The sequence below is a fragment of the Hydra vulgaris genome, chromosome 11 (genome assembly GCF_038396675.1).
Source record: "Hydra vulgaris chromosome 11, alternate assembly HydraT2T_AEP".
NCBI classification, from domain to species: Eukaryota; Metazoa; Cnidaria; class Hydrozoa; order Anthoathecata; family Hydridae; genus Hydra; species Hydra vulgaris.
The window spans coordinates 49974502-50002500 of NC_088930.1; the positions used below are offsets into that span (position 1 = coordinate 49974502).

At 26.3% G+C, this 27999-nt stretch overlaps 1 protein-coding gene across 1 annotated transcript in view; it reads left to right on the forward strand.

Moving 5' to 3' along the window:
- Window positions 1-27999, forward strand: part of LOC101241857 (uncharacterized) — a 95120-nt gene that overhangs the window by 44196 nt on the left and 22925 nt on the right. The window contains exons 9-19 of the mRNA XM_065809108.1: window positions 6779-7069; window positions 9142-9438; window positions 9568-9733; window positions 15123-15256; window positions 20835-21063; window positions 21435-21580; window positions 25614-25910; window positions 26016-26315; window positions 26409-26875; window positions 27191-27285; window positions 27392-27551. Of these exons, the coding sequence (XP_065665180.1) occupies window positions 6779-7069; window positions 9142-9438; window positions 9568-9733; window positions 15123-15256; window positions 20835-21063; window positions 21435-21580; window positions 25614-25910; window positions 26016-26315; window positions 26409-26875; window positions 27191-27285; window positions 27392-27551 (2582 nt within the window). The remainder of the gene's footprint in view (window positions 1-6778; window positions 7070-9141; window positions 9439-9567; window positions 9734-15122; window positions 15257-20834; window positions 21064-21434; window positions 21581-25613; window positions 25911-26015; window positions 26316-26408; window positions 26876-27190; window positions 27286-27391; window positions 27552-27999) is intronic.

Below are 27999 nucleotides of genomic sequence, written 5' to 3' on the forward strand. Positions count from 1 at the left end.
AATTTAAAGTGGCTCTATTTGTTGACGACTCAACTTTATACTCTTGTCTTGACTAAAAATCTTCACTTTTTAATTGCTTTGAACAAGCAGCCAATTTTAAATCTGATCTCACTTCTGTAACAGCCTAAGTCTTGCAGTGGCTTATGGATTTAAATTCAGGATTTAAAATTTACAATTTTTTTTTAGACAAAAAATCATTTGTTTAGTGCAAAAGAATATTGCAATATTGTTGGCATTACTATATTAATGAAAAACAACCCTCTTACTATCAAACAAAAGCACATGGTAAATGTAATTAGACCTGCTTTATCTGCCAAGCTTGAGCCACTCTCCCATTTTTGTAAGGTTGCATTTCTTTTTTTTTACAAATACAATCATGGTCAATGCTTAAACAAACTATCTTCTCTATTACGATAAACTAAAACTCATTCTTGCTTGGTTTTTTATTTAACAAGTTGCATCCTATTACTTTATCTGTCCCTTCATTCTAAATAAACTTTTATAAGTCTTTTATAAGCACTTTTTTTTTGTGTTGGTATAGATGCCCCTAAAGTATGATGAAGTTCTCAACTATATTAATTGTTTACGTTGTCTGTGGTAGTCGCTAAGGTTCAATGTGTTTTTATGAGCTCTGCAATTTTTGCCTGCTTAAAAAATGGAAGAATTGAAGAGTCAAAAAATTTGTATTAAATTTTGTGTAAAAAATAAAGTGTAACAAAGTGTGTGAAATGTTGCATAAAAACCTATGGTGAGTCTGCTATGAAAAAAACAAGTGTTTACGAGTTGTATAAGCGTTTCCAAGATGGCCGCAAAGATGTTGAAGATGATGAATGCTCCAGTCAACCCAGCACGTCAATAATTCAATAATCAATGAAAATGTGGAAAAAATGGCTATGAATGATTGCAAATGTTAAGGTTTTGCTTACTGTTTTTTTCGATTATAATGGCATAGTTCATCATGAGTTCTTACCACAAGGTCGTATGGTTAATAAGGAGTATTACCTTGAAGTTATGCAGTGTTTATGTGAAGCAATCCAAAAGAAACACCCCAATTTATGGCAAAACAATTTATGGCTTTTGCACCACAATAATGCACATGCTCACTCGTCGTTGTTTGTTTGAAATTTTTAAGCCAAAAACAACACTGTAGTCATGCCCCACCTCAATATTCACCAGATATGGCTCTGTGTGAATTTTTCTTATTCCCAAAAATGAAGAAAACCTTAAAAGGCCATTGTTTTATATATATATATATATATATATATATATATACATACACACACACATATATATGTATATATATATATATTTATGTATGTATATATATATATATATATATATATATATATATATATATATATATATATATATATATATATATATATTCACATTTAGGCATGTAAGTTTTTACATTAATTAAGTTGATGATATAAAATATTTGAAAACAAATAAAATGAGTTTATAATTACCAAAATATGATTTAACAATAATTTCATTCATCAATATTTGATAATGATATATATATATATATATATATATATATATATATATATATATATATATATATATATATATCATTATCAAATATTGATACACTTTGCTATAAGTCAGGCTATTTGTCAGTTGATGTATGTACTGAAGCCCCTGGCAGCAGGCTATTTCAGTATGATATCAGCCTGCTCACCTAAACCAGCAGTATAATATATCTATATATATATATACAAGGCTCAATTTAACAGTCGGACATCAGACATTGTCCGGCTAAACTTAAAAACAAAAGATTTTTAGAAAGACATGAAAAAATAGTTTCAAACATTTAAATTTATCATAAAAAATGCATACTGACTAAAAAAAAAATTTAAATATAACTTTTAATTTACACATAATGCGTTTATTTTAAACAATCATTATAATTAATTTTTGATTTTATTTAAAGCCTTCCCATAAATCAAAAACTTAGATTAAAAAAAAAAAAAAGATCGATGATTAAAAGTTATTCTTAACATAACGATGTTTTTTATTGCGTTTAAATTGTTAAAACATCAAAACAGCCATTGTCAAATTTTAAACAAAAAAAAAAACAAAAAAAAACTAAGCGTTGTCAGTTACAGCGTCAAAATTGAAGTCTATCTAAAAAACATACAATATTAGATTAAAAATATTTTATTAAAAAACAAAAATCTGCAATTAAATATTCTAAATAATAAAGATAGAAACTACAATTTCACTTGACTAACGTTAAATTAACTGAATAACATGACATGTATTTCAATTGCATAACTCAATTCTGTAAAACCGTAAAAATTATATTTTAAAAATTTGATTGGACACTGTCCGACCCAAACAAATTTTGATTGGACATTTTGTCCAGGACCTTTCAAAAAATTAAATTGAGCCCAGGACCTTTCAAAAAATTAAATATATACATATAAATGTATATATACATATATATATGTATATATACATTTATATGTATATATACATATATATATTTATGTATATATATATATATATATATATATATATATATATATATATATATATATATATATATATATATATATATATATATATATACACATATCAACTTGTTTCTCTGTGCAGTGGCCTTGTTTGTCAAGGTTTGTTTTTGGAAATATATAGTTGAGAGAGGGTTATAACCACAATTAAGTAGCCTCCTTGTCTGTAGCCTCGTAGTGGCCTTCATGGCCTTGAGGAGGTGAAGTAACAAAAAAATATATATATGTAAATTTTTATACATATATGTATAAAAATTGATCCACCACGTCCCTGGAAGTACCGCGCTCAACTTAGTTTCTCCGCGCAGCAGCCTTGCTCGACAAGGTTCGTGTTTCGGAGTTAAAGAGTTGAGAGAGGGTTGCACCACGAATAATAACAAAAAAATAAAAAACACAAAAAAATGAGTAGCCTCCTCGACTGTAGTGGCCTCCTCGACTGTAGTGGCTTTTATATATATATATAAATATATATATATATAAAAGCATTTTACAATTAGGCATGTAAGTTTTTACATGAAATAAATATGTGTGTATATATATATCTGTATGTATATATATATATATATATATATATATATGTATATATATATATTTATATATATATATATATTTATATATATATATATATATATATATATTTTTATATATATACATATATATATATATATATATATATATGTATATATATATATATATATATATATATATATATATTTATATATATATATATGTATATATATATAGTCTTGATAAAAATAGTAATTAAATAAAAACAAGTAAAACATTGATGATACCTCAATTGAGCAGCAACGATGATAGTATTTGTAGAAAATAGAAAGAGGTATAACCTTTCTAGGATGGGATAAAAACTCAAGTTTGGCATCTAGATCAGGTCCAACAACATTAGCAATGCAATTTTTGACTTAACTCTCTCTAAAAGAGAGAGCATTATTAAAAATCCAAATCCAAATATGACAGGAGTATTCCATACACAGATGAGTGAGAGGTTTATAGAGGTGAACAAAGGAATCATGAGTAGAAAAATGCAAAAGGTAAGCAGATGCTAACTTTGCAATGAAATTAATGATTTATTTTTGAAAAAGATGATTGTGGTAATAGTGAAGGATAATCAGAGAAGGCATAAAGTAGAGAGCAAAAGTTTGGCTTTTCATCAATATAAGAATATTAACTAATGAATGTTAATTACTGAAAAATTAACTAATTACTAGCTAATTATTACTGAATGATTAATGAATTATTATTATTTTAGTTATTACTACTAATTATTGAATTATTATCAGCAGTAAAAAACTTTTGTTTAAAGTTTAAAGCAAAAGTTTTAAAAGTCAATTTAAAAAAGTTTATTCATTTTAATTTTCAAGAATAAAAATCAGAAAGAATCCTTTTTCTTCAGAATTTTTGATTTTAAGACTTTTTTCACTCTGTTATATAATATATATTTATTTATTCTCGGCTACTAATATATATTTGTTACTACTAATTATTAATATATATTTACTACTAAAATATATTTATTATTACTATCTACTAATATATATTTATTATATATATATATGTATATATATATATATATATATATATATGCATATATATATATATATATATATGCATATATATATATATTTTTATATATGAATATAAAATAAATATATAAATTTATATATATATGCATATTATATATATATATTTATATATATATGCATATTATTATATATATATAAATTTATATATATATATATAAACTTATATATATATGCATATATATATATTAATATATATAGTATATATATGTATATATATATATATATAAATATATATATATATATATATTATATATATATACTAATATATAACACCTAATATATATTTATATGTGGTAGTGGTAGAGCGTTTGCTTCATAAGCAAGAGGTTCTGAGTTCGATCCCCACCACATCCAGTAGTACTGCCCTCATCTTGTTTGTCTGCGCAGGGGCTTTGGGTTTTTAAACTTTTTAAACAAAAGTTTAAAAAGTTTAAAAACCCAAACTATCATGGAAGAGAGATCAGATTCAACATTGGCTGGTTCAAAACAATCAAAAATGACAACAATATTGGCTGATAGATAATGAGATGCAAGGTTAATTAAATCAAAAACAACATTGAAAAGAGAATATTCACAAGAAAAAAAGAATGATAAAGAAGTGCTAAATGAAAAAGCATAAAAAATTAGTCGGAGGTTTCAAAGCATGACCTGGACTAGACTAGTCAACAAAAATTTTCTGATTACCTCTTTGTCTAGCATTCTTTAAAAAAAATATAAGTTCCACTCAAAATTTACTTAGGGTGAGTATTTTTATTGTGACACTATCTCAAGCCTATACTCAACCTATAGCCTTAGGATAAGGAGTGTAATCAGACTTAAAACATATTTAAAACAGATTTATCCCTGACTTTTTCTAGCTTTTGCCTATGCCTTATGCAATGCACCAGTTTAAAAGCAAAAAGTTAATATCCAAAAAGTGTTGAAATAAACTAAACATTTTGTTTTATAATTAGAAAACAAAAAAAATCATCAATGATGACAGTATAATCTAGAATTTATTATTATTGTTTATAATTTTTTTTTAGTATTATCTTATGTAAATTTTGGGTCTGCTTTATAAATCTGCTAATCTCAAAAAAGATTTCTTTTTAATTAGGAAAATTATTTTTAAATAAACTAAGTTTAGATAATATGTATAAGAATTTCATTAAAAAGTATGTTAAAAAAGCTGTAAAAAAAAAATCAATGAAGAAACTATAGAGAACTAATAATTTTTAGAAAAGCTATTTAAATTTTTAGTTTTATTTTTTTAGTTGAAAACTCTTTAATAAATTTTTGATAAAATATATAAAATTTAACCTACGCAAACTGTTTATTCTAAAAACAAATAAACTTTTTAATGCGCAATATTTTTATTGCGTTTTGAAAAGTTGCGTCTTTAACTTAACATGTAAAATACAACTTTATTTTAGCAAAAAAAATTGCTACACACATATTTAATAATTTGAATAAAATCTTTATTTACTGTGGTTTGGTTTCTGTTCATTAATGCAATTTTTAAAGTTACTTTCTAAAACTTGAGTGAAATTTTTCTAGCTAAATGATGCTTGAAAAATAATCACTAATGATAATTAGTAATTATATTACTAATTATCATTAGTAATATAATTACTAATTATCATTAGTGATTATTTTTCAAGTTACACAATATTGTAATGACAATTCCTTTATATGTAAGGGACTTGCTTCCTACATTCAAACAAAAAATTAATTTTTTTTGTAGGCGAAAAGATGGACTTGATTGGACAATAATTGAATGATGCAATACTTTATTATTTAATAGTTTTATCTTTTCTGTAAATTTATTTAAAACTAAAATATTTCCAAATGGACTATATTAAGTTTCAAGGTGTCAAGCATGCATGTCAATTTCTCAATAATTTTGTTGTTGTTGTTGTTTGAGATTTTTATTGTGCTTATGATAATGTGTGAGTCTTAAAAAGGGCTCTGGATTTGAAAAAAAGAGCTCCAGATTTAAAAGTCACAAAAAGATTACTTCTTCCTAGCTTTTGGTTTCCAGGAGCTCTAAAGATATAAAAAAGCTTATGGACAGCTAATGGGAAAAAATAAGGACTTCCAGGTTAGAGGAAAAATCAATTTTTGACCCCATAGCCCTTAAGAATAGTGGTGGCAAAGGACTCTGGGCTTAAAAACAATTAGTTCCAACTCATTAAATCTTTATTATTAATTTTAATTTTTTCTTATAACAGATCATAAGTCAACCAACATGCTCGGAGCTTCTGGACACCACACCAGAGACCAGAAAAAATAGATATAAATCCAGAATCCTTTTGGGACTTTGCATCTCTGGCATAAATAGAGACAATAAATATATTACTCAATTGTCCCTGGTAGTACCGCGCTCAACTTGTTTCTCCATGCAGTGGCCTTGTTTGTCAAGGTTCGTGTTTCGGAGTTATAAAGTTAAGAGAGGGTTGTAACCACAAAAAAAAGTAGCCTCCTTGACTGTAGTGGCCTTCTTGGCCTTCGGGAGGTGAATAATTAAAAAAAAAAAAATTTTGATATTCATTCAGAGTCAATTAACTCATAAGTTGTAAAATAGGAAAAAAAAAACAGAACAAAAACAAACAAACAAATGAAAACTTACTTTCAGAGATACTTCTACTTTTGTTTATTAATATATATATTTTTTAGTACCATTCCCGCAAACAACTGTGGATCAAACTAAGACATCATTCAAAGTTTCATGGAATACTTTTAATGTTACTATGATGCAGAATTCAAGCAATTTTATTGGATACTCTTGTGCATATAAGCCATCTGATAGTTCAGATTGGTTGAAAAATACAAGTACTCATCTCACAAGTTATTTAGTAAACAATCTTACTTCTTATACTGATTATAATGTTCGCTGCAAGGTTGAGTCATACTTTATGACAGTATTTGAGAATTACATGTTTATAAATATCACAACAGATGAAAGCGGTAGGTTTTATTTTTATAAAATAAAGATGAACAAATGTTAAACTCAAATTTAAATAATTTTTTTAAACATGTAAAAATTTACTTGTTTTTAATATTTCATTTCCCTAAAGTGCCAATTTGTTTCTATGATATAGTTGCACATTTTCAATTATTAGTCAAAGGCTGGTCAATCAATGAAAACTTTTTAAACATTCTAACTATATTAATAGGGTTATTTATAATTATTTAACAAATTCATTATTGCTTAAAAAGTATACATTTTGAAAAAAAAGGTCAAACTTATTAAGGTTTATTTTAAAAAATGGTCAAACTTATTAAGGTTTATAAAAAAAATGGTCAAACTTATTAAGGTTTATAAAAAAAATGGTCAAACTTATTAAGGTTTATTAAAAAAAATAAATTTAAACTTTAGTTGATATGTCATTTCTTTTGCTTGAGCTAAAAATGCATTTTTTCACCATCAAACGTCAAGTTCACAATCCCATCAAGTTCACAATCACATCAAGTTCACAATCACATCAAGTTCACAATCACATTAAGTTGTTACGATATTTGGGTTCAAGTCTTTAGCAGTTTGGGTAAAATCCCTAATATTGTCAAAAAAAAAATTCAAAAGTATGTAACCTTGTATGTGTAACCTTGGTCTCAAAAGAAGAACTTCATAGAGATTTTAAAAATAGTATTCATTTGTAATTAAAATTAATTTTGATAATGCCAAGAAGCATTTTTTTAAAATTGTTTTTAGAGCCTTAAACGTTTTTTCACACTATTTTTTTGTCAATAAATATTTTGTGAAAATATTTGTTTCTGAAATCTATGAAAATACACTTTTTTTGAGATCAGGTTAACTAATAAATGTTATAATATTTAGCAATAATTTTGTTAAATTAGTTTTGATATTTTGATACCAAATTATTAGTTTTAACCTGAATTAAAGGTGTCTCAAACAATAATTTGTAAAAGAAATATATGAAATAATATTTAAAAAGATTTTTTTTTTTTCTTGCACACAATAGGGTTTTTTATACTATACTACATACTATAGGTTCTTTCAAAAAAGTAAAATTTTTAGTTGACTTCTTTTGTATATACTAGATAAAGTAAAGAATCTTTACCTAATCTAGTACCTAGTCCCTTTCTAAATAAAAAGCTTAAGACAAATTTTTCTTCAGTTTTTTTATCTGAAGACTTTTATTATTTTTATTTTTTTGTCAAAAGTTTTAACTTTTAACATTTATAAAAGTTAAAACTTTTAACCACATCTAATTAAATAAAGCTGAAAGTTTTAACTTTTAACCACATCTAATTAAATAAAGCTGAAAGTTTTAACTTTTAACCACATCTAATTAAATAAAGCTGAAAGTTTTAACTTTTAACCACATCTAATTAAATAAAGCTGAAACTCTCCAAGTCTGCTTTTCTTTTCCCCTCATAATTTTAGCATTTCAGAGACAAAACATTTGTCAATTAATCGATAATTACCACAATTGTTGTGAATGCAAAAGTCAACTATCTAAGTCAAACCAGCATAAAAGCTATATATTCTATATATTTTCATTATAAACTATTTATAAAAAACTGATATAAAATTGTGATTAATTGCCAATTAAAAGTAACAAAAAATGTGTTACTGATTTCCACCTTAATACAAGATCTAAAATACATTTTTGTGTTTTATATATTGGTTTACCTAATTGCTTAATTAAATAATAAATGTTTGTGAAACAATAGCTTGTTTTTAATTTTTCTTAATAATTTTAAATAAATTTAATAAAATGGATTTGGCATTTAAATCTTTTTACTGAAAAAAATATTAATACTTAGTAATTCTACATCTGGGTAAATTTAACAAAAATCTAAATTGGGTTTCTGGTCTGACTTAAAGTTTGATTTATTAGATCCAGATCCTTAGATCCAGATCCACTTTTAAAAACATATGCTGTTCCTGCTATGATTCTATTATTAAATTTAAATTTTATTAAATTTATATTTTTATTTTTAAACAAATCTTTTATTAAATTTAACTTTTTATTCTTTATTAAATAAAATGTTTTTTTTTTCAAATTTTGTAGAACCTACTGGTGCACCACTGAACTTCACAGGGACTGTTGCTTCACCATCAGAATTCAATTTTACTTGGCTTGAAGTTGAATATAGCTTAAGACATGGTATTGTTGATCAATATATGTTAATTTGTACAAATCTAAAGACAAAACTTTCAAGTCAATTTATAATCTCTGACAATGAACTTGAAGGTCAAGCTACAGGCTTGAGTTATGAATCTTCATACAATTGTACAGTTTCTGCTTGCACTTCTGGTGGTTGCGGAAAAAAAACTGATCCTATCAATTTAAAGACATATTCACCATGTATATGCATACTATTATAGTTACTATGGTTACATACTGTTATGTATTATAAATATATTAATTATTACTAATTATAAAAAAAATATTATTTTATTAGATAAGAAAACTTAGAAACTGTTATTTCTTTAGTTCCAACAGTTGCTCCTAATGTGACATTTGCAAATTTTACAAATTCTACTTCAATACATGTCAAATGGAATGATGTTGATTGGAAATCTTGGGGAGTGCTAGAAAACAGAATGTTCTGCGTAAATACTAAACAAGATAATATCATGCAATCCACAAGTTGTGTTGAGTAAGAAATTAAAATTATTAAAAAAAGTTTAAAGCTTTAAACAAAATTTCAAAACTGCAAGGAGATTGATGACTAGGTTTGTACTTAAGGTTATAGTTGTAGGTTTGAAACTAACTAATAAATGTATAAAAGGATATTTTGGTTCAGGCGGTATGTTAAAAATAAAAGAATTAAGTTACAAGTTAGCAGTGTAGTGGTAGAACTCTACCTCTTGCATTGTAAACAGAAGGAAAAGTTCAAATGGAAGTACTTTTTTCTTTATTTGTTTATCAATGTTTGTGCTTTGGATTTTAAGAGTTAAGCAAAGTAGTAAGTGACCAGGGCCCCGGTCCCGGCTAAAAATGAGACTTCTGGCCCCAGCTAAACTATAAGATTTAGCAGGGGTTGATAGTTGGGGCTATAAAAAAATTTATATATTATAATTTTATATATTATAATTTTATGCTTACATTTACTATTTATTAAATACTGACATATATTTATTTATTTTCAAACTCTAATTTGCTTCCAGCAAGATTGCAAGCAACCACCATTGAGTTATGAGTTACTTTAAAATAGAGAATAAGTAAAAATACTAGAAAATGGTTAATTGAAGACTTGAAAAGTGTAGGTTGTATATAAAAGAAAAGCATGAAGATGGCTAATAGTTATAAGGTTTTTTTGATGCGCAAGGAAAAAAACTAGAATAGTAAACTTTTTTATAGCATGAAGAGACAGATACAGTAAAAGGATGCAACTTGTTGTATAAGAAACAAGTAAGAATGAGTTTTGGTTTATCGTAATAGAGATGATGGCTTGTTTGAGCATTGACCATGATTGTATTTGTAGAAAAAAGAAAGAAATGCAACCTTACAACAAAGGGAGAGTTTTTTTTATGTTAATTCACTAAAGTTACTGGAGCCCAGGCCCCAGCTAAAAATGAGACTTTTTGCAAACCCGGTTTCGGCCATGGAAAAATTATAAAATTTAGCAGAGGTTGATATCCAGGGCTAGAAAAAGTTTATAAAACTTTATATATTATAATTTTATACTTACATTTACTATTTATTAAATAGTATTTATATATTATCAAACTCTTATTTACTTCCAACAAGGCTGCAAGTACTGTTAACAAGGTTGCAAACACTGTTAACAAAGTTGCAAGCAAACACTGTTAACAAGGTTGCAAGCAAACACTGTTAACAAGGTTGCAAGCAAACACTGTTAACAAGGTTGCAAGCAAACACTTAACAAGATTGCAAGCAAACACTATTAACAAGGTTGCAAGCAAACACTGTTAAGTTATGAGTTACTTTAAAATATAAGTTTTTATAACATGAAGGGACAGATAGAGTGAAAGGATGCAACTTGTTAAATAAGAAGCCAAGCAAGAATGAGTTTTAGTTTATTGTAATAGATATAATAGTCGTTTGAGTATTGACCATGATAGTATTTGTAGAAAGAAGAAAGAAATGCAACCTTACAACAATGAGAGAGTGTCTCAAGCTTGACAGATAAAGCAGGTCTAATTACATTTACAATGTGCTTTTAGACTTTTATAGGAAGAGGGTTGTTATTTGTCAATGTAAGAATGCCAACAATATTGCAATACTTTTTTGCAGTAAATAAATGAGTTTTGTTGTCTAACAAAAGTTGTGGATTTTAGACTTAAAATCCACAAACCAAAATAAAAATTGGGTGCTTGTTCTTAGCAGTCAAAAAGTGAGGACTTTTTGTCAAGACAAGAGTATAAAGTTTAGTCGCCAGCAAATAGAGCCACTTTAGATCTAAAATTTTCATGAAGATTGTTATTGTAGATAAGAAACAAAACAGAAGCAGAGATAAAACCTTGTGGTACCCTTAAAGTTACTCAAAATGAAGAATTGTGTAGGTCTTCAAAAATAACTTTAATACTGCAGTTAGAAAGAAATAATTTGATAATTTCAAAAACATTATAAAAAGTAACTAATAACAGAGTGAAGACTAATTGTAGGATAGTTGGAGAGGTCAAAGTATTTTCTAGAGCTTTTAAAAATTGGAACAACTTATTTAGCACTTTTTAATAGTTTAGCAACAAATCTTGACAAAAAATGATGATAATCTTAAACAAAAAGCGATGTATCGAGCAACATTTGTTAGAGAAGATTAAAGTGATTTTAGTTACAGCATGAAGAGAGGTAGCAGCCTTTAGATTAAATAGTAAAGGTAGAAGTAAGAAAACTTGAAGAGAGCGCTTTACATATTGTATGAATGAGCTTTAGTTACGGAAAGAAAATGCTCTAGATTGTTTATTTAGAAAAACAGCATAAATAGGGAAGGCTAAAGCCTGATTATAATGATGATGATGATGATGATGATGATGATGATGATGATGATGATGATGATGATGATGATGATGATGATGATGATGATGATGATGATGATGATGATGATGATGATGATGATGATGATGATGATGATGATGATGGTGATGATGATGATGATGATGATGATGATGATGATGATGATGATGATGATGATGATGATGATGATGATGATGATGGCAATGATAATTATGATGATCATGTTGATCATAATGATGTTCATATATGCATATGTATACATAATATAAGATGAATTTGAATAAAAAAAAACAACAACTTTAGGATATTTATGCAGCCCCGGTCACAAACCCAGCCCTAGCCTCGGGTATATTTTATCAAAAATTGGCCTTGACCCTGGTCAAATTTTAACCCCGGTTGCTCACTAAAGCAAGGCATATTATTATAATTAGAGAACCAAAAGTTATTTTATTATCTATTATTGTTCATTAAGAACATTTTGAAATTAATACAAAGAAAAGACATAAAATAATGATTTTAATTTAGTCGTTTTCTAATGATGAAACACTGACTCTTGATTGGAAAGCGGGTTTAACTGTTAATAATCAATGAGCAGGAGGTGATGGTACTGAAATGTGTGTAGTTATACACCCAGGTACCAAGTGTATTTGGTCCTGTCCAGTGTGTTTTTTAAAATTTAAGATCGAAAAAAAAAAATTACTGTAAGAAATTTTTAATTGCAATTTTTAAGGAAGCCACTTAATTTCTTTCTGGAAAGTGGGTTTGCATTAGTGCATGCATTCCAATTGTGACAACATTAGGAAGTTTTTTGACATGAATTTAGATAAGATAACAATTTGGCAAAGTAAGTTTTAACCAAGTATCTGTCTTTATCCTGTTTAGAATTTTGGAAAGAATACAAAGAGAAAACATTGAAAACAAAGTTAAATTTGGCAAAAAAAGAAAAGATTCTTCATACCACCACCAACATCTACAGATTTTGAATGGTTTTAACTGCCAGTGACATTCTTCCAGATAATAAAATCAGATTTTTTGAAAAAATTGTGAAATTTTTTTTTCTTGCAAACAAAGTATTTCAATTATGTTGTATAATTATTGTATAAATAAAGAAAGAATATAAAGAGAATGAAAATTAATCTTAAAGATTTACAAAATTCTTTTTTAGGTTTTTTGCTCATTTCGGTTTTGGTTTCACTTGAATTTATGAATTTGAATTATTTTTTTGTCTGTTTTTAAAGTATGCTGAACTTACTGCATCAAATTACCAATTTACCATTTTAAGTTGCTAATTTTAGCATTTTTGGAACAGCAACTATCTCTGAATGCTGCTTGCTAGTTGACTTTAGTCATGTATAATGAAGATTATAGACATCAAACAAATAAATACGAAATTTTAATTATGATGGTTTATTTTTTATTTTTAAATTATTGCAATCGGTACTCATCCAAATTGCACTTAAATTATATCATGTCTTTAAAATAAAACCTCTTGTCCTTTGTAGAAACTTAAAATGCAAGATCTACATAGGCAACAAATGCAGATTTTTCATTAGTTTTATAAATCTATTGGAAGGGATTTTCATTTTGTAAAACTCCACCTCATACCCGCTTTCATTTTTTTTAACAGCTTTTGTTGTATAGTTATGACCTAATTGTTTTCCTCATCAATAAACCTTTATGATTAAGAATCTTTCTTCCAGCACATCAGATGTTTTAGTATTGTTTATGTTTTGAATCCATCGTCCGTAAGGTAATATGTATTCTCATTGGTTGAAATTTGTAGCTCTATTGATTCATTAGGAAATCATTCAGACAAATTGAAGGGTTGCTTGGTTGTAGGGGTTTTTCTATAGAAACTACTTATTTGTCTTTTTTGTAAGCTTTATTGCCATTTTTGCTTTTTTTGCAGCTGCAAGTGCCTCTTTTATATGGGGACCTGTGGCTATTATAGTTTATATATTTATGATTGTAAAAATAAAAATTTACAAAACTTTAACAATTGTCTGATGAATTGTTATGTAGCAATCATTACAATAGCATTGGAGGAGATTTTAAACAGTTTTCAAAGTCTTCCCCAATGGTCTTTATTGAAATAATCAAGAGAATTATTACAAACTCATTTGTAAATTATAAATGTATTTCCAAACATCCCAACAAGTAATCGTTTGTTCTAAAAAAAAATTGCGCTAACTTTGGCAGAGTTCATAACTAGGGTCTAAATGATTCACTTGGAAAATTTTCATCAAAGAGCAAAAAAGATGTATTTTTACTCTAAAACTTTTTTTTTTTTTTTTTACAGGAAACTGTCATCTGACTGTTTTAAAGCCAGAAGCGTATGTCTACCAACATATTGACCATAGATAACACTGTTGTAATGTTAACATGGTAGGAGATTTCTATAAGTGCATGATTTTTTGGAAATGCCCTGCTATATTAACATCACACAAATTAAAATTAAAAAAATTAAAACTTTGTACAATTTTAAATGGCAACATTATCATTAAAATGTCAAGTTAGGTTCTCTGAATTATTGCTTGTTTTTTCACACATAAATATTTTGTATTTTAACATTTAAAGTTGAATATTAACTTAAGAAACAAATTGAGTATTTCTTATATTATGATTGATGTATGTATGTATTTTTATCTTTGTATAAATGTATATATGATGTATTTATCTATGTATATATGTATATATTTATATGTATGTATTGCATGTATATGTATGTATGTATGTATGTATGTATGTATGTATGTATGTATGTATGTATGTATGTATGTATGTATGTATGTATGTATGTATGTATGTATGTATGTATGTATGTATGTATGTATGTATGTATGTATTTATGTATGTATGTATGTATGTATGTATGTATGTATGTATGTATGTATGTATGTATGTATGTATGTATGTATGTATGAATGTAAGTATGTATGTATGTATGTATATATGTATGTATGTATATATGTATGTATGTATGTATGTATGTATGTATGTATTTATGAATTAATGAGTTTATTTAGAGCTTATCTTTTTTATATATAAAATAAGGTAATATATTTTAGCTATTTAACAACTGAAGTTGAAGTAACGGATCTGCTACCATATACAGAATATGAGTTTTCAGTATACTGTAAAAATTTAAAGGGATCTGGGCCTATGAATCTTCAAAGCTTATTTGCATCTACAGATCAACAGGGTAATTTAAACTTGTCTGTTTGTACTTTTTTTTTTCTTAATTTGATTTTCTCAAGTAAATACATAAGAATGAATATGCGCAATTTATGCAAATTAAATAAGTAAAATATAAGTTGTAAAGAATTTTAAGCTATAAGCAAAAATTTTAAATATATACTAATCAATTTTCATATACACTAATCAAATAAATTTTAAATTTTTAAATTTTTTAAGAAATTAAATTTAGTTGAAAAAATACCATTTCATTTTGCTCTTATATTTGGGGTTAACAAGACAAATTGAGTTGTTGAGAAGTTCTGGAGAATGATTTTAGTTGTTACTTGTGTGGCATTTTTTGATACAATTAAACTTGGTGCTTATGCATTGCTGTGACAAGTGATTGGGCTGATCCCAATTTTTTTCAAGGTTTGGAAGGCAGCTGCGGAAATTGCTGGTGTAATTATTGATGCTAATAGTGGTACTAGCGTAGATACTGTTGGTTGAGATTTTCAAATGAGTGTTTGAAATGTATCATCAATTTTTTAATTTTAACTGATTGATTTTATTGGTGTCTGGTGGAAACAAACTGATATTCTAAAATTCAGTGACTATTTGCATGCATGTAAAAACTTTGCCAGAGCTGAAAAGTTTTACAAGTTTTACAGTTAATAAAAACATTCTTTTTGATAAATTGCTAAACTTTTTCTCTACGTAATACTGTTGAAGTAATTAACGCAAACTTTTTTGATATGGAAATAAACATTAACATCTAGTAGCTGCAGAACGTGTGACAAAAGAACAAAGTAATGAGATATTGTTCTAAATGCAAATAAGAAATATAACATGTGTCAAGTGTCCATCTACGACTAAAATATGAGTTTGTATTATTTGATAACTATAGTTATTTAATTATATAATTTTGATGATTTTAATTTAAATAATTATATAAATTTTAATTTTTAATGGCAAGAACATAAACATCAGTTAGCCACTGCACAAACACCTTATTTTCTGTTGGGTATATAGCATCATCTGGATACACATCATATATGTATGTGTGACCATGTATGGCGCACAACGATTATTAGCAGATCATTGCTGCCAACAAATTTAATGGTCATTTTATCACCACACTTGTAAAATATGTGTTGTTTGCCCTGATCCAAAGCCTATTTCATCCAATTCAAAGCCAATTCCATAAATGACATACAATTCCTTTTGTTAATACCTGCTTCATTGATAAAAAGTATTGCAAATAATTAAAAAAATGTTTGCAAAGTTTTAGTGTAAAAAACAAACATTGTCATGACTATTTCTTTAAATCCTCTACTTTATTTACCTTTTTTTGCTCTAAATTTAAAAAAGGAATAAAGTTCATATATATGTTTTTTTAGATAATTATAAAAAATAAGTGCTTGCATAAAAGGATCAAGCTGTTTTGCAAGGATCAAGCTGTCAAGCCAAAGTGAGCTGAAAAAATTAAGAAAAAAAGAAGCAGTCAACAAAATAAACTAGCATTCAGATTGTATTTAAGACTTAAAATGTGTCATAATAATACATCAGCAGTCTTTTTTTTTTCTATTTTGTTGCATGTGTACTGCTGCACATGCAACAAAATGGAAAAAAAATTAATTAAAAAATATTTCTCTGGAACATAAAAACTGGTGAATAACAAGAAGTCACTTTTGAGGAAATATTTATCATGCAAATTCATAAGCAAAATAATACAGTAAATGTATTTGTGTGGAAAGCAGTTTTTTAGTAACACAACTGCATGGAGTAGTTTGCAGAACTACAACAATTCTTATAGATTAGGCATTAGGTTAATGCTTAACTTTTTTTGTTTGATGATATCAGCCATTATCCACCAACAATTATGTAATGGCAGATATTCACCACATTTTTTTAGTTGTTTTTTGTTCAAGTAAACTTATTTGTGGCTGAAAACCATTGAAAACGAATTAAAAGTTGCATCTTTTATATAAATGTAAAACACTTTTTATATTTTGACCTTTTTTATAAAAATGTAAAACATTCTAAAATTCAGTTCTAAACTTTATATGGTTGTATTTTTTGAGAACAAAAACATATTTTAATAAAATTTTAAATCTATGTATTACTGCAATAATAATTAGAATTTTCCAAGGTTTCCAAGGTTTATTTAGAGTTTATTTAGAGTAATCAAAATAAATTCAAAGTAATCTGCATTTACTGACACACACAAAACATGCAATAATCTTAAAGAAAAATTCAGGCATATGAAATGCTGCAATTTTTGAAAATGCATTGTGGAGATGGTTTTCTTGTAGAGCAAATTTTATATTTGTCCTTTTTACTTTGTATCACAAACAACAAATTTTTCTTTTAGCGTTCAAAAAATAACTCTCTCAGTAATAAGTAATTATGTACTCGAGACTTTGAACAGCCATTTTTGTTGTTGTAAAGCTGACGGATACCAGGACCAACAATTTGACAGAATTCTGAGCAAAGTGATTAATTTTTTAAATACAAATAGTGGGTAAATGAAATAAGTATTAGGTTAATAGAAATAGAAGGAAAATGTGAATTCAGAAAATGTGAATTCAGGTGAATTCAAAAAGATTAAATTTGTGGCTACTTTTAGTATACTTTATATTGCAAAAAGTAGTTGTCATCTACTTCTTGTTTCATTCACTAACTCTAGTTGATAATTTATATTCAAATTAAATCCAGATTCAGCAAAGTCTTTGAATCAATAAACTATTTAAAGGTAGATATTTGTTGATATAAATTTTTTGTTTCTATTAAAAAAGTAGAAATAAATCCATTTCCTATTTTCTGAATGAAATCTTGCTCTTTGCAAGGTTATTTTAAAACAAGATGTCTTTGTTTAGTACTTTCTATATTAGGTTTTTAATTTTATAAATCAATATTCTAATAAGTTATTTGTAAATTGATGTAGTTTGTTGAGACACTTTGGGCCAATATTTTGAAGTTAGCTCTAAAATAAAAAAACTTTGGTTTAAGGTTTACACTATGTAATTTACAAATCAAACAATATACATATATATGTAAATACCCTCAAAAAATGTTACCAGTATCTCCCTAGTTAAACAAAAATAATTTTAAAAAATTATGATCATAATTAAAATTTTTATTTTAAATATAATCATAGTTAATGATTAGATTTCATCAAAATTTTGGTGTTCAAAGGATATGGCCACAGTTTTCATTTTTTAAATGTTTAACATTTTTAGAAAAAGGACCAAAAAATAAAAAAAAGATGCATTTTTAACTCATTTTCAGCAGTTTTTATTCTTGCTGGGAAGAGTGGCTTAAAAAAAACCTGAAGTAAAAATAATTTCAACTAAAGAATGCTCGGATAGAACTGGTAATTGCATAATAAATTGTTTTTTTCCAGCTTTAAAAAGTAATCAGCACTAAGTTGCTGATAAATTACTTGAAAATTTAAAAATTTAGCAGCACTAAGTTGCTGATAAATTTCTTTAACACATGTGCTATTTTATATATAGCTGTTTCATATATTTTTATATATAGATTTAGCTATATTTCATTCTTTGGGTATTTTTTTTACTTTTGGTATTTTTCTGATATTTATTACAAGTTTAAATAAATGTTTAAGTATAAATAATTTTTATTATTATATCATTATCAATTATTATGGTTGAATTATATAGATTAAAAGTTATTATTATGAAATTATTTTATCATAGTAGAGGAGACCACTACTATGATAATAGTCATTAACCATCATCAAATGTTATTATTACGAACAGATTTTTGGTTTGTAGCATTCAAAGTATGTTTTCCACGCCGTTGGTATTGATTAAATACAGCCCAAATTGGATCATTAACTTCAAAAAGTTACATTTTAACAGAAGAAAATTTTTTTTTAATGCACTTTCAATAACTTGTGTTGCTGTTGAAACTGTTTCTATGATGCTTAGTACATTACTATCATTATTTTTTTAATAATCGGCCATCTTTGATTTGTTCTCTAAAATTAACTTGAATTAATAAAATTAAATAATGAAAAATGTAAAATCACAAAAGTTCACACCAGCGAATGAAGAAACTGATTGAGCAAATATATTAATCTATCCCACTTTATATAGCTACTCAAGATGAAGCAATCATCAAATTAAGTGTCAACATCAAACTAATCACGAAGTAACCTTAATTTTAAATAGAACTACATCACAGTTACTAAAAATAAATCTTACTCTAAACAAGGCACATTGAAGAATACATTTAAATATTGATTCATGTTACTAAACTCTACACAACATAGATAGCATTTTGAACACAAGTCAGGAATTCACATATTAAAAAATAAAGTTAAAAAGTCGAAAAAGTTCAATAAAAAGCCTCAAAACTTGAATAAAAAGCCTCAAAACTTGGTACCAGGTCTCAAGTTTAAGAAGAATGTTTGTTAACCTTAGGGTTAGAATGTCTTGAAATCAAAGAACTTGAAGCAACAACATCCAATATTTTAAAGTCAAACATAAACAAAGTAAAATTGTGTCACTCTAATAGCTTTTTTACCAATTCAAAATAGTATAACATCAAGTATCAGGGGGAGATTCACACAGAGAATACAGAGAACTTACTAAAAGCAGTTACTGTGAAATATTAGGGGGATTAACAAAATTACTACTAAAGTACAGTTTTGGGAATCTTACTCTGCAAAGATTTGCAATCTCTACTTTGCAAAGAGTTGTAATATCTATGCTGAAGAAAAAACAATGAATAAATTTCAAAAATCTACATATTACTGTTACTTGCAGGTTAAAGTTTATAAAATATTTGTGAAATTATAGTGGACTCTTACTTACTATTTGTAAAATTATAATGAAACCGCCGGCAACAGAATATTTCAGTGTGATGTCACAGTGCTTATCTAAACACCCATTTATAGTGCTTAGTGTTATTATATAGTCTGAAAATAGTAAAAAGTCTTAAAATAAGCACATACTCTACTTATCTATATATATATATATATATATATATATATATATAATATATATATATATATATATATATATATATATATATATATATATATATATATATATATATATATATATATATATATATATAAATTATGTCGTTGTATTCTACAAATAGAGTGCTCAATGTTCTTAAAGAACAGCAATAATAAATTAGTAAAAACACTTATCTAACTTTAAAGATCTAAATTAAAAGATCTAATCTAAATCTATCTTATCTAAATTAAAGATCTTATTTAAAATAAAGATCTAAATTAAAAGAAGAAAACTAAAAATTAGATAAGTGTTTTTACTAATTTATATATATATATATATATATATATATATATATATATATATATATATATATATATATATATATATATATATATATATATTATATATATATATATATATATATATATATATATATATGTATATATATATATGTATATATATATATAAATTATTATAACTAAGATTCTAATAACTTTCAATTTCTAATAGTTTTTAACTTTCAATTTTTCATTTTTTTTGTGTAGTTTAATAAATACTTCTTTATTGCTTTATATATATTTGTTATAATTTTTTATTTTTTTATTCTGTATTTAGCCCCTGATGCGTTACTATCAGGTTTTGATGCCAATGTTAGTGTAAATAGCTTGAATTTTTCATGGGAACCCCCAGATTTATCACAGATTTATGGCCCTATCACTGGATATACAGTTATTGTGATGGCTCTTGTTAGCGAAGAAGATTATATGCCTATTGAAGAACCAGTAGCAAGAAAACGAAGGAGCCTACCAGCAGTAATTTATGACGGATTACTACAAGTTAATGAGTATGTAAATTTATCATTATCAGTTTTCTTTAAAAGATTTGTTGTTTGAAACTTTGAAAATATTCTCCATATTTCTTATCAATTGCTTAACTGTGTCTGGCGGATATATCCATCTCTCCAAGGTATAGCTCTCTGTGTCTCTGACGGATTATTCCGTTTAATGAAATTTTTTTTTTTGATAAAACATTTACAAATTTAGGCGCGCTATACGAAAAAAAAGTAAACAACTTGAAATAATCCTAAACAAATATATTTTGCCATTATAGAGAATGTAATTTTTAAATCTATGCCACAGTTAAGGGGTTAAAAAAATATTATCTTTGGATATAAAAATTGTTGTTTATTTTTTCATTTATTACTTTTTTTTGCAGGACAATTATAATTAATGATCCAAATGCAACAAGTGTTCAGATAGAAAATTTGTTTGGTTTTGTTAACTACGCTATATCAGCTGCCATTAACAATAAATATAATGGTTCGTTCAGTGAACCATTAGTGGTTAACACAGTTGAAGGAAGTGTGTTGTATTTCAATTTTAATTTTGAAATTTTTAAAATTTGTGTTATTTATTTTGTCTCAAGTTTTTTTTTATTTGTAATCTCAATAGTAGTTTTAATTTTAAATTACTTATTTAGTAATTTTATTTAGTAATTTTGCTATTAAATTACTTATTTTTGTAATATTATATAGTAAATTTATTTACTATCCGAATTGTTTTCTAATTCACTTTCAGTTACTGAAATGTACATTTACTTTGCTACATGTCTTTAAATAATTTATAAACAATGGTGTCATGTTAATTTTGATCTATTGAGAGGGTTGTAACCACAACTAAAGTAGCCTCCTCGGCTGCATTGGCACTTATGGTCTTGGAGAGGTCTTGAAAAAAAATAAATAAAAAATCTCCAAAAAATCATAAGTCACTAAAACATTTTGACAAGTTGAATAACTTTTTCAGTGTTCATACTTCTGTTGACATGTATCATTCCTAGTGATTGAAAACCATTTAAACCATGTAAGTTCAAATTTAAAAAACAATCGTTTTTGACTGAAGTGGATTTGTTGAAGCTAATAGAAAAACGACCTTCTTTTTCTTGAATCTTTTGAATGTCTTACTTAATGATGGTGATTGTTTACCATATTCTGCCATAAATAAAGAAAGCAAAATACCTTTAATGATGTTTGTTTTTCCGTTGACAGATCTTTATCAAGACAAAATTTAGCATGAATCTTATGCTTTTCTTGAAGGTGATATATAAGGCTTTTGTTCCATACGCTTTTAAAACTGCTGAACAAATTTTGCACTTTGCACTATCTTCTGTTTTTCTATACAAAAATTGCTCCTAATCACGTGATTTTATTTGAGGACTGATGTCTTTAAAGTTCAACATTTAAAAAAAATCTATTTTTCTCTGTTAAATATAGTGACGAATAATCACAAACAGTAGTTATATGTTAAATACTATGAATATTTTAAAAAATATTTACACTTTTTTTTATAAGAAAAAAAGAAAATTAAGTATTACTAGAAAGTGTCTTACTTTAAACCCTGATACTAAAAATTTTTTTGAGCTTATTAAGAGTTTTTGAACCCCGTTCACCACAGTCTTTTGATAGAGCGTTACGCAAGGCTAAGAATGCAATAAGTAAGTAAAATCAACCAATCATATTTGCTATCGTGACTTTGAATGCACCAATCACATTTTACTACCATGACTTTAAGATCAGCCTTTACTAATCAGACTTAACTACCTTTAATGACTTTACTTACTTTAAGCTATAATAAAAATAAAGCTAAGTAGATAGTGGCTAAGTAAGCTATAATAAAAATTGTTGTGCTAACAACAATGTTCCTATAAAACTAAAAAAAAATATAATTTTCCAAAAATTGAACAAATTGAAACAAAATCCATTCTATTCTGAAATACGTATTTATCTGTAATCCCCTTTACTCAATTTTTTTTTTATTTTAAATCAAAGCTCATGTTATTTGCCAATTGTTTTACTAGACAAACAGAAAACAAAACAGTTTAAAAAAATATTTTAAAAAGCTTCAGCAACTTTAACTATATTTCAGTTATTTAAAATAAAAAACCATTTAATTAATTTACATTAATTAAATGGTTTAAAATTCATTAATTTTCTTTATATTCAAACTTTTTAATTTTGATTTGATTACTAAAGTTTACTTTTCTTTTTTTCTTCTCATATACTCTTTTATATGTCTACTCAATAGGCTTTTTCCAAGTAGAATACTTGGAAGATAAGTAATTATTTGATTGAAAGTGTTGTTTTTTTTTACTTTTTAATGTGTAATTTATTCAAAAGGGGTGAATGGCATTCATCTCGTATGACAACATTCAGATGAAAGTTATAAAATAATTTTATTGTCAGTCTTCTGTGGTCTATCAAATAAACCTTATTTTAGCAATTTCCTGACAAGCTGGACAAATTTTGAATTGCTGGTAACCTAAGTTTATATGGAATATAAATTTGGATTATATTACTGTCAAAATTTGCTTTGTTGACAAATTTTTGTTATGTTTATTTATTTAATTCTTTTCCCAGGGATTCACTACTTGTGACAATTTAGCAAATTGGTATGGCAAATTTTTTTTTTAAATATCGAAAGTGGAATTAAGATTTGCCATATCTTCAATGCTCATGACCATTTTGTGAATAGCAAAATTTTTTATAATAATGCTAATGAAATTAAAAATTAAGAATTGAGATTTTGATTGATTAATGGCGATGAGCAGATCATGAGATCAGTCATTAACGATTACACAGGTCAACAAAAAAAAATTTTTTTTCTGATACTGAGTAAACAATTTGTTTTTTGTATAGCATATCTCATTTTGATTTCAAATATGCAACTCATTTTTTATCATCAATTCAAGTTGTAAAGATATTTAGATTCAAATCTTTAGTATTTGGGGTAAGGTCCCTAATATTGTTAAAAAAAAGTTATTCAAAAGTATGTCAACCTGGGTGTTAAAAGAAGCATATTTTCATAGAGATTTTAGAAAAGGTAAATATTTTTCCTTAAAATTAATTGACAAAAAGTTTATGTGAAAAAATGCTGAAGACTCTTAAAAAAAATTTAACAAAATGTTTTTCAGCAATAATGCAAAAAATAATAACATTTTCAAAATCTCTATGAAAATACACTTCTTTTGAGACCCAGGTTGACATACTGTTAAATAATTTTTTTTTTTGACAATATGAGGGACTTTACCCCAAATACTAAAGATTTGAACCTAAATATCTTTACAATTTGACGTGATGGTAAGAAATGAGTTGCATGTTTGAAATAAAAATGAGAAATGCTATACAAAAAACAAATTGTTTGCTCGGAACCAGAAAAAAATTTTTCATTTGTTGACCTGTGTTATCGAAGTATACCAAGATCTGCAAGGATCCTCTGAAGCACAAGTTAAGAAGTTTTGTAAAATTTAAAAAAAAAGGCTTACACCTGATATGATGAGGAAAGATTTAAGATATAATCTTAAAAAAGGCAAGGCAATTTCACGATAAAAATAACTTACAATACTGGAGCAAAATAAAGACATACTAGAACAACATGAAGGCAGCTTTTTCAGAACTCATATTTCAAAAATGCTGTCATAAGGACATAAACAAGTTGCCTTTATTACTCAGATTTGTTTTGTGTTGATCATTAACACTATTGTAACTATTACCAGTTTTGATCTTCTTGTTCTACTAGCTGAGTTGTTAACTGTGATAACAGAAAGGTTTTATTATGCATTAGATGAAAGCAGTTAGGCACAGGCTATTTAAATTACAAAAGTGTTATATATAGTCTGGAATGTTCATATCTTCTCATAGTCTAGCATATTCAAATCTTCTCATTGTCTTTTTCATTATAATTGGTCTTCATAAAGTCTTTTCATATAGTGTATATAGAGTTATTTCTTTCCAATCACAATATTGATATCATATTTGATAAATAACGCACTTTTTCATTTTTAGTAACATCTGGGGTACCACAAGATTTTATCCTTGGTCATGTGTTGTTTCTCATTTACAATAATGATTTTCCTGATCTTTCATATACAGTAATTCTGGCTAATAACACAACTGTGTACTGGAGTTTACTACAGTTTTACTGTGTACTTCTGTCTTAACAAAGTCTCATCACAATTTAATCACAGCAACTTATCTTGACTTTGATTTTTTTTCTGTGATAGCTTAGTGCTCATAGTGGATGGTGGTTTTTAACCCAAACTCAGTTTTAACCAACTCAGTTGTTTACTGCTGAAAACTATAATAATATTTTTTATATTTTTATAACTTCTGTTTCTTTACAGATCTATTCTCTAAAAAAATAGAGGTCTCTAAATTTATTAAAATTTTTTAATGTTTAATAGTGAGAACCAATAAAAAATTTTTGGAACAAAGACATCTTTTTAGGAATATAGACATGCAAACTGACATGCAAAAATTGCATGTTGTTGGACATGAGAACTTAGATTCTGTATAGTTTTTACATATAAAATGACTAATAAAAACTTTCTATTTTCTTTTAGCACCAGTAATTTCTGTTCTTAATTTGCGTTGTTGTGGCAGTGATCATGGATCTTTAACAATTTGCTGGGATGATATTCCCCCACTTTATTTACAAGGAATACTGACAAGTTATCGTGTTTATTACAAAGTGAAAAATAAGTTATTGTTTACTTCAATTGAACAGGATTCTTCATTAAAATCTATACGACTTATCTTTCTTCTGCCTATAACAAAATATGTTATTAAAATGACTGCATGGACAAAAGATGGAGAAGGTGTTCCATCTCAAGATTTAGTGTGTGAAACTCTTGAATGGTGTAAGTTTATTTAATTGTGTAGGTGTAATGGTGTACACCTTTTTGAAATGGTGTTCACCTTTTATTTTATTTTAATTTAAGTTTGAGAAGATGACATTTTTTTAGATCCTGATAAAGCACCAACAAATGTGGCTGTGACAAGCCATGTCTACCCAAATGCTGCAGTCGTCCGTTGGGCAGCTATTCCATTAAATCATTGGTTAGGTATTCCATCTGGATATCAAATATTGTACAAGAAAATTGAGGAAGGTAGCTTACAAATTAATGAGGACTGGGTAGAAGTAAAATCCCCATTAAGTCTTTCTTTTACTTTGTTAAACTTGAATGTTTTTTCAAAATATTTGTTAAAAGTGGCTGGATATACAGCAGCTGGAATTGGGAAACATAGTAACATAGTGGAATTTGGTATGTTTTAATCGTTTTTTTTCAACTGCATACAATTTTAGGATTATTTGAAAAGCTGTTTTTTTATTATTCTAATATATTTATTATATTTAGAAACATGCTTGGTTGACAATCCAAATTTAGAAATCAACTTTTTTCAAAGCCCTCCTTTTGTACTGTCTACAGCTTCTCCAACTCCTTCAGGAATATTGGTCAATACATTAGAAACATCACTACTAGCATGTGCTCAAAAATGCAGCTCATTTAAGCAAAATGTTACAATTGTTTATAAACCTTTGGATGTTTCTTTATTTGATAATATCTTAAATATCACTAATAGTAATAATAATTTAAAAGGAGCCATTATCCCAATATTAAATCCACATAAAATTATTCCGGGTGCTAAGTTTGTTTCAATTTCTACTTCTCTTGGTTTTGTAATAATGGAAGTACCTGATTATCTAGAAGCTATTATCAGGCAGAATGAAGATATATTTTTAAGAACAGTTATTGGAACAATGAGTTTTTTGCTCTTATATTTCATTTTCAATATTTTAGCTGGTGTTATACTTTTTGTTTGTGTGAGTTTAATACTATGTTTATTTTTTCTTTCACAAATTCTAAACTGTAAATCGTTTTTTTTTTTGTTTAACTTAAACTGTGTTTAATTTTGTTTTATTAATTATATTTTTATATAAATTCTAAACTATGCTTAACTTTTTTTTCACAAACTCTAAGCTATGTTTAACTTTTCTTTCACAAACTTTAAACTATGTTTAACTTTTCTTTCACAAACTTTAAACTGTTTAATTTTAATAATTGATTTGCTGCTAGTAGTTACTATTCTATTTTTTTTTTATACAGTTGTGTTAACAAAACTGCTAAATTTACTTTAGGAACCCCAGAATGCTCAACTTCGAAGTAATTTTTTTTCTTTATCAGGAATGTTTGAAGGTGCTTATTTAGCAATTGTTACAAGTACATTAGTAGGGTAGGTTATTGAATTCTTTGTGAGCACATTTTTGTGTTTCTAAAGTGTGTTAATTTTGTTAAATTTTTTCATATATAAATAATTATTTTATTTAAAACATATTTAGGTATGGTGATAAAAAGCCAGCCCTTTCTATCGGGAGAATATTATTTATGTTATGGATTATTTTTGGAATAGTTATTAATGGAATTTTAGTTGGTAAGCTATCATCGACCTTAACAACTTATCGGCTTAGCAGAATATTAGAAGATTTTCCAAATGAAGCTGTAAGCTTTTTCTTTTTTCTTTTTTTTCTGATTTAGGGACTGGTGTGTTAACGTATTGAAACTTGAGTTTTAAATACAGTAATTTTTTTATACCTAATGATATATTTTAATAATATGTTTTCAATATATTATTAATATTCTTGTAATAATATTTCAAAATATACTTTAAAATATTATTCTTATTAAATATTAAATTTAACTGTGTATTTCATATTATATTGTTTATTACTTTGGGTTTTTGAAAGCAAAATGCTAGACTGTTTTTCTCAAAATTAAAACAATAAAAATAATGAAATTTATTACTTATTAAAATAATAAAATGCATATAATATAAGTTCATTAAAAAAATGTGATAAAAAATTCATAATGTACTGCAAGAGTAGTTGGATTGGAAAATATAAATTTTTGTGAGAATTTATTATGCTGCCCTAAATTTCAACAGCTTCCT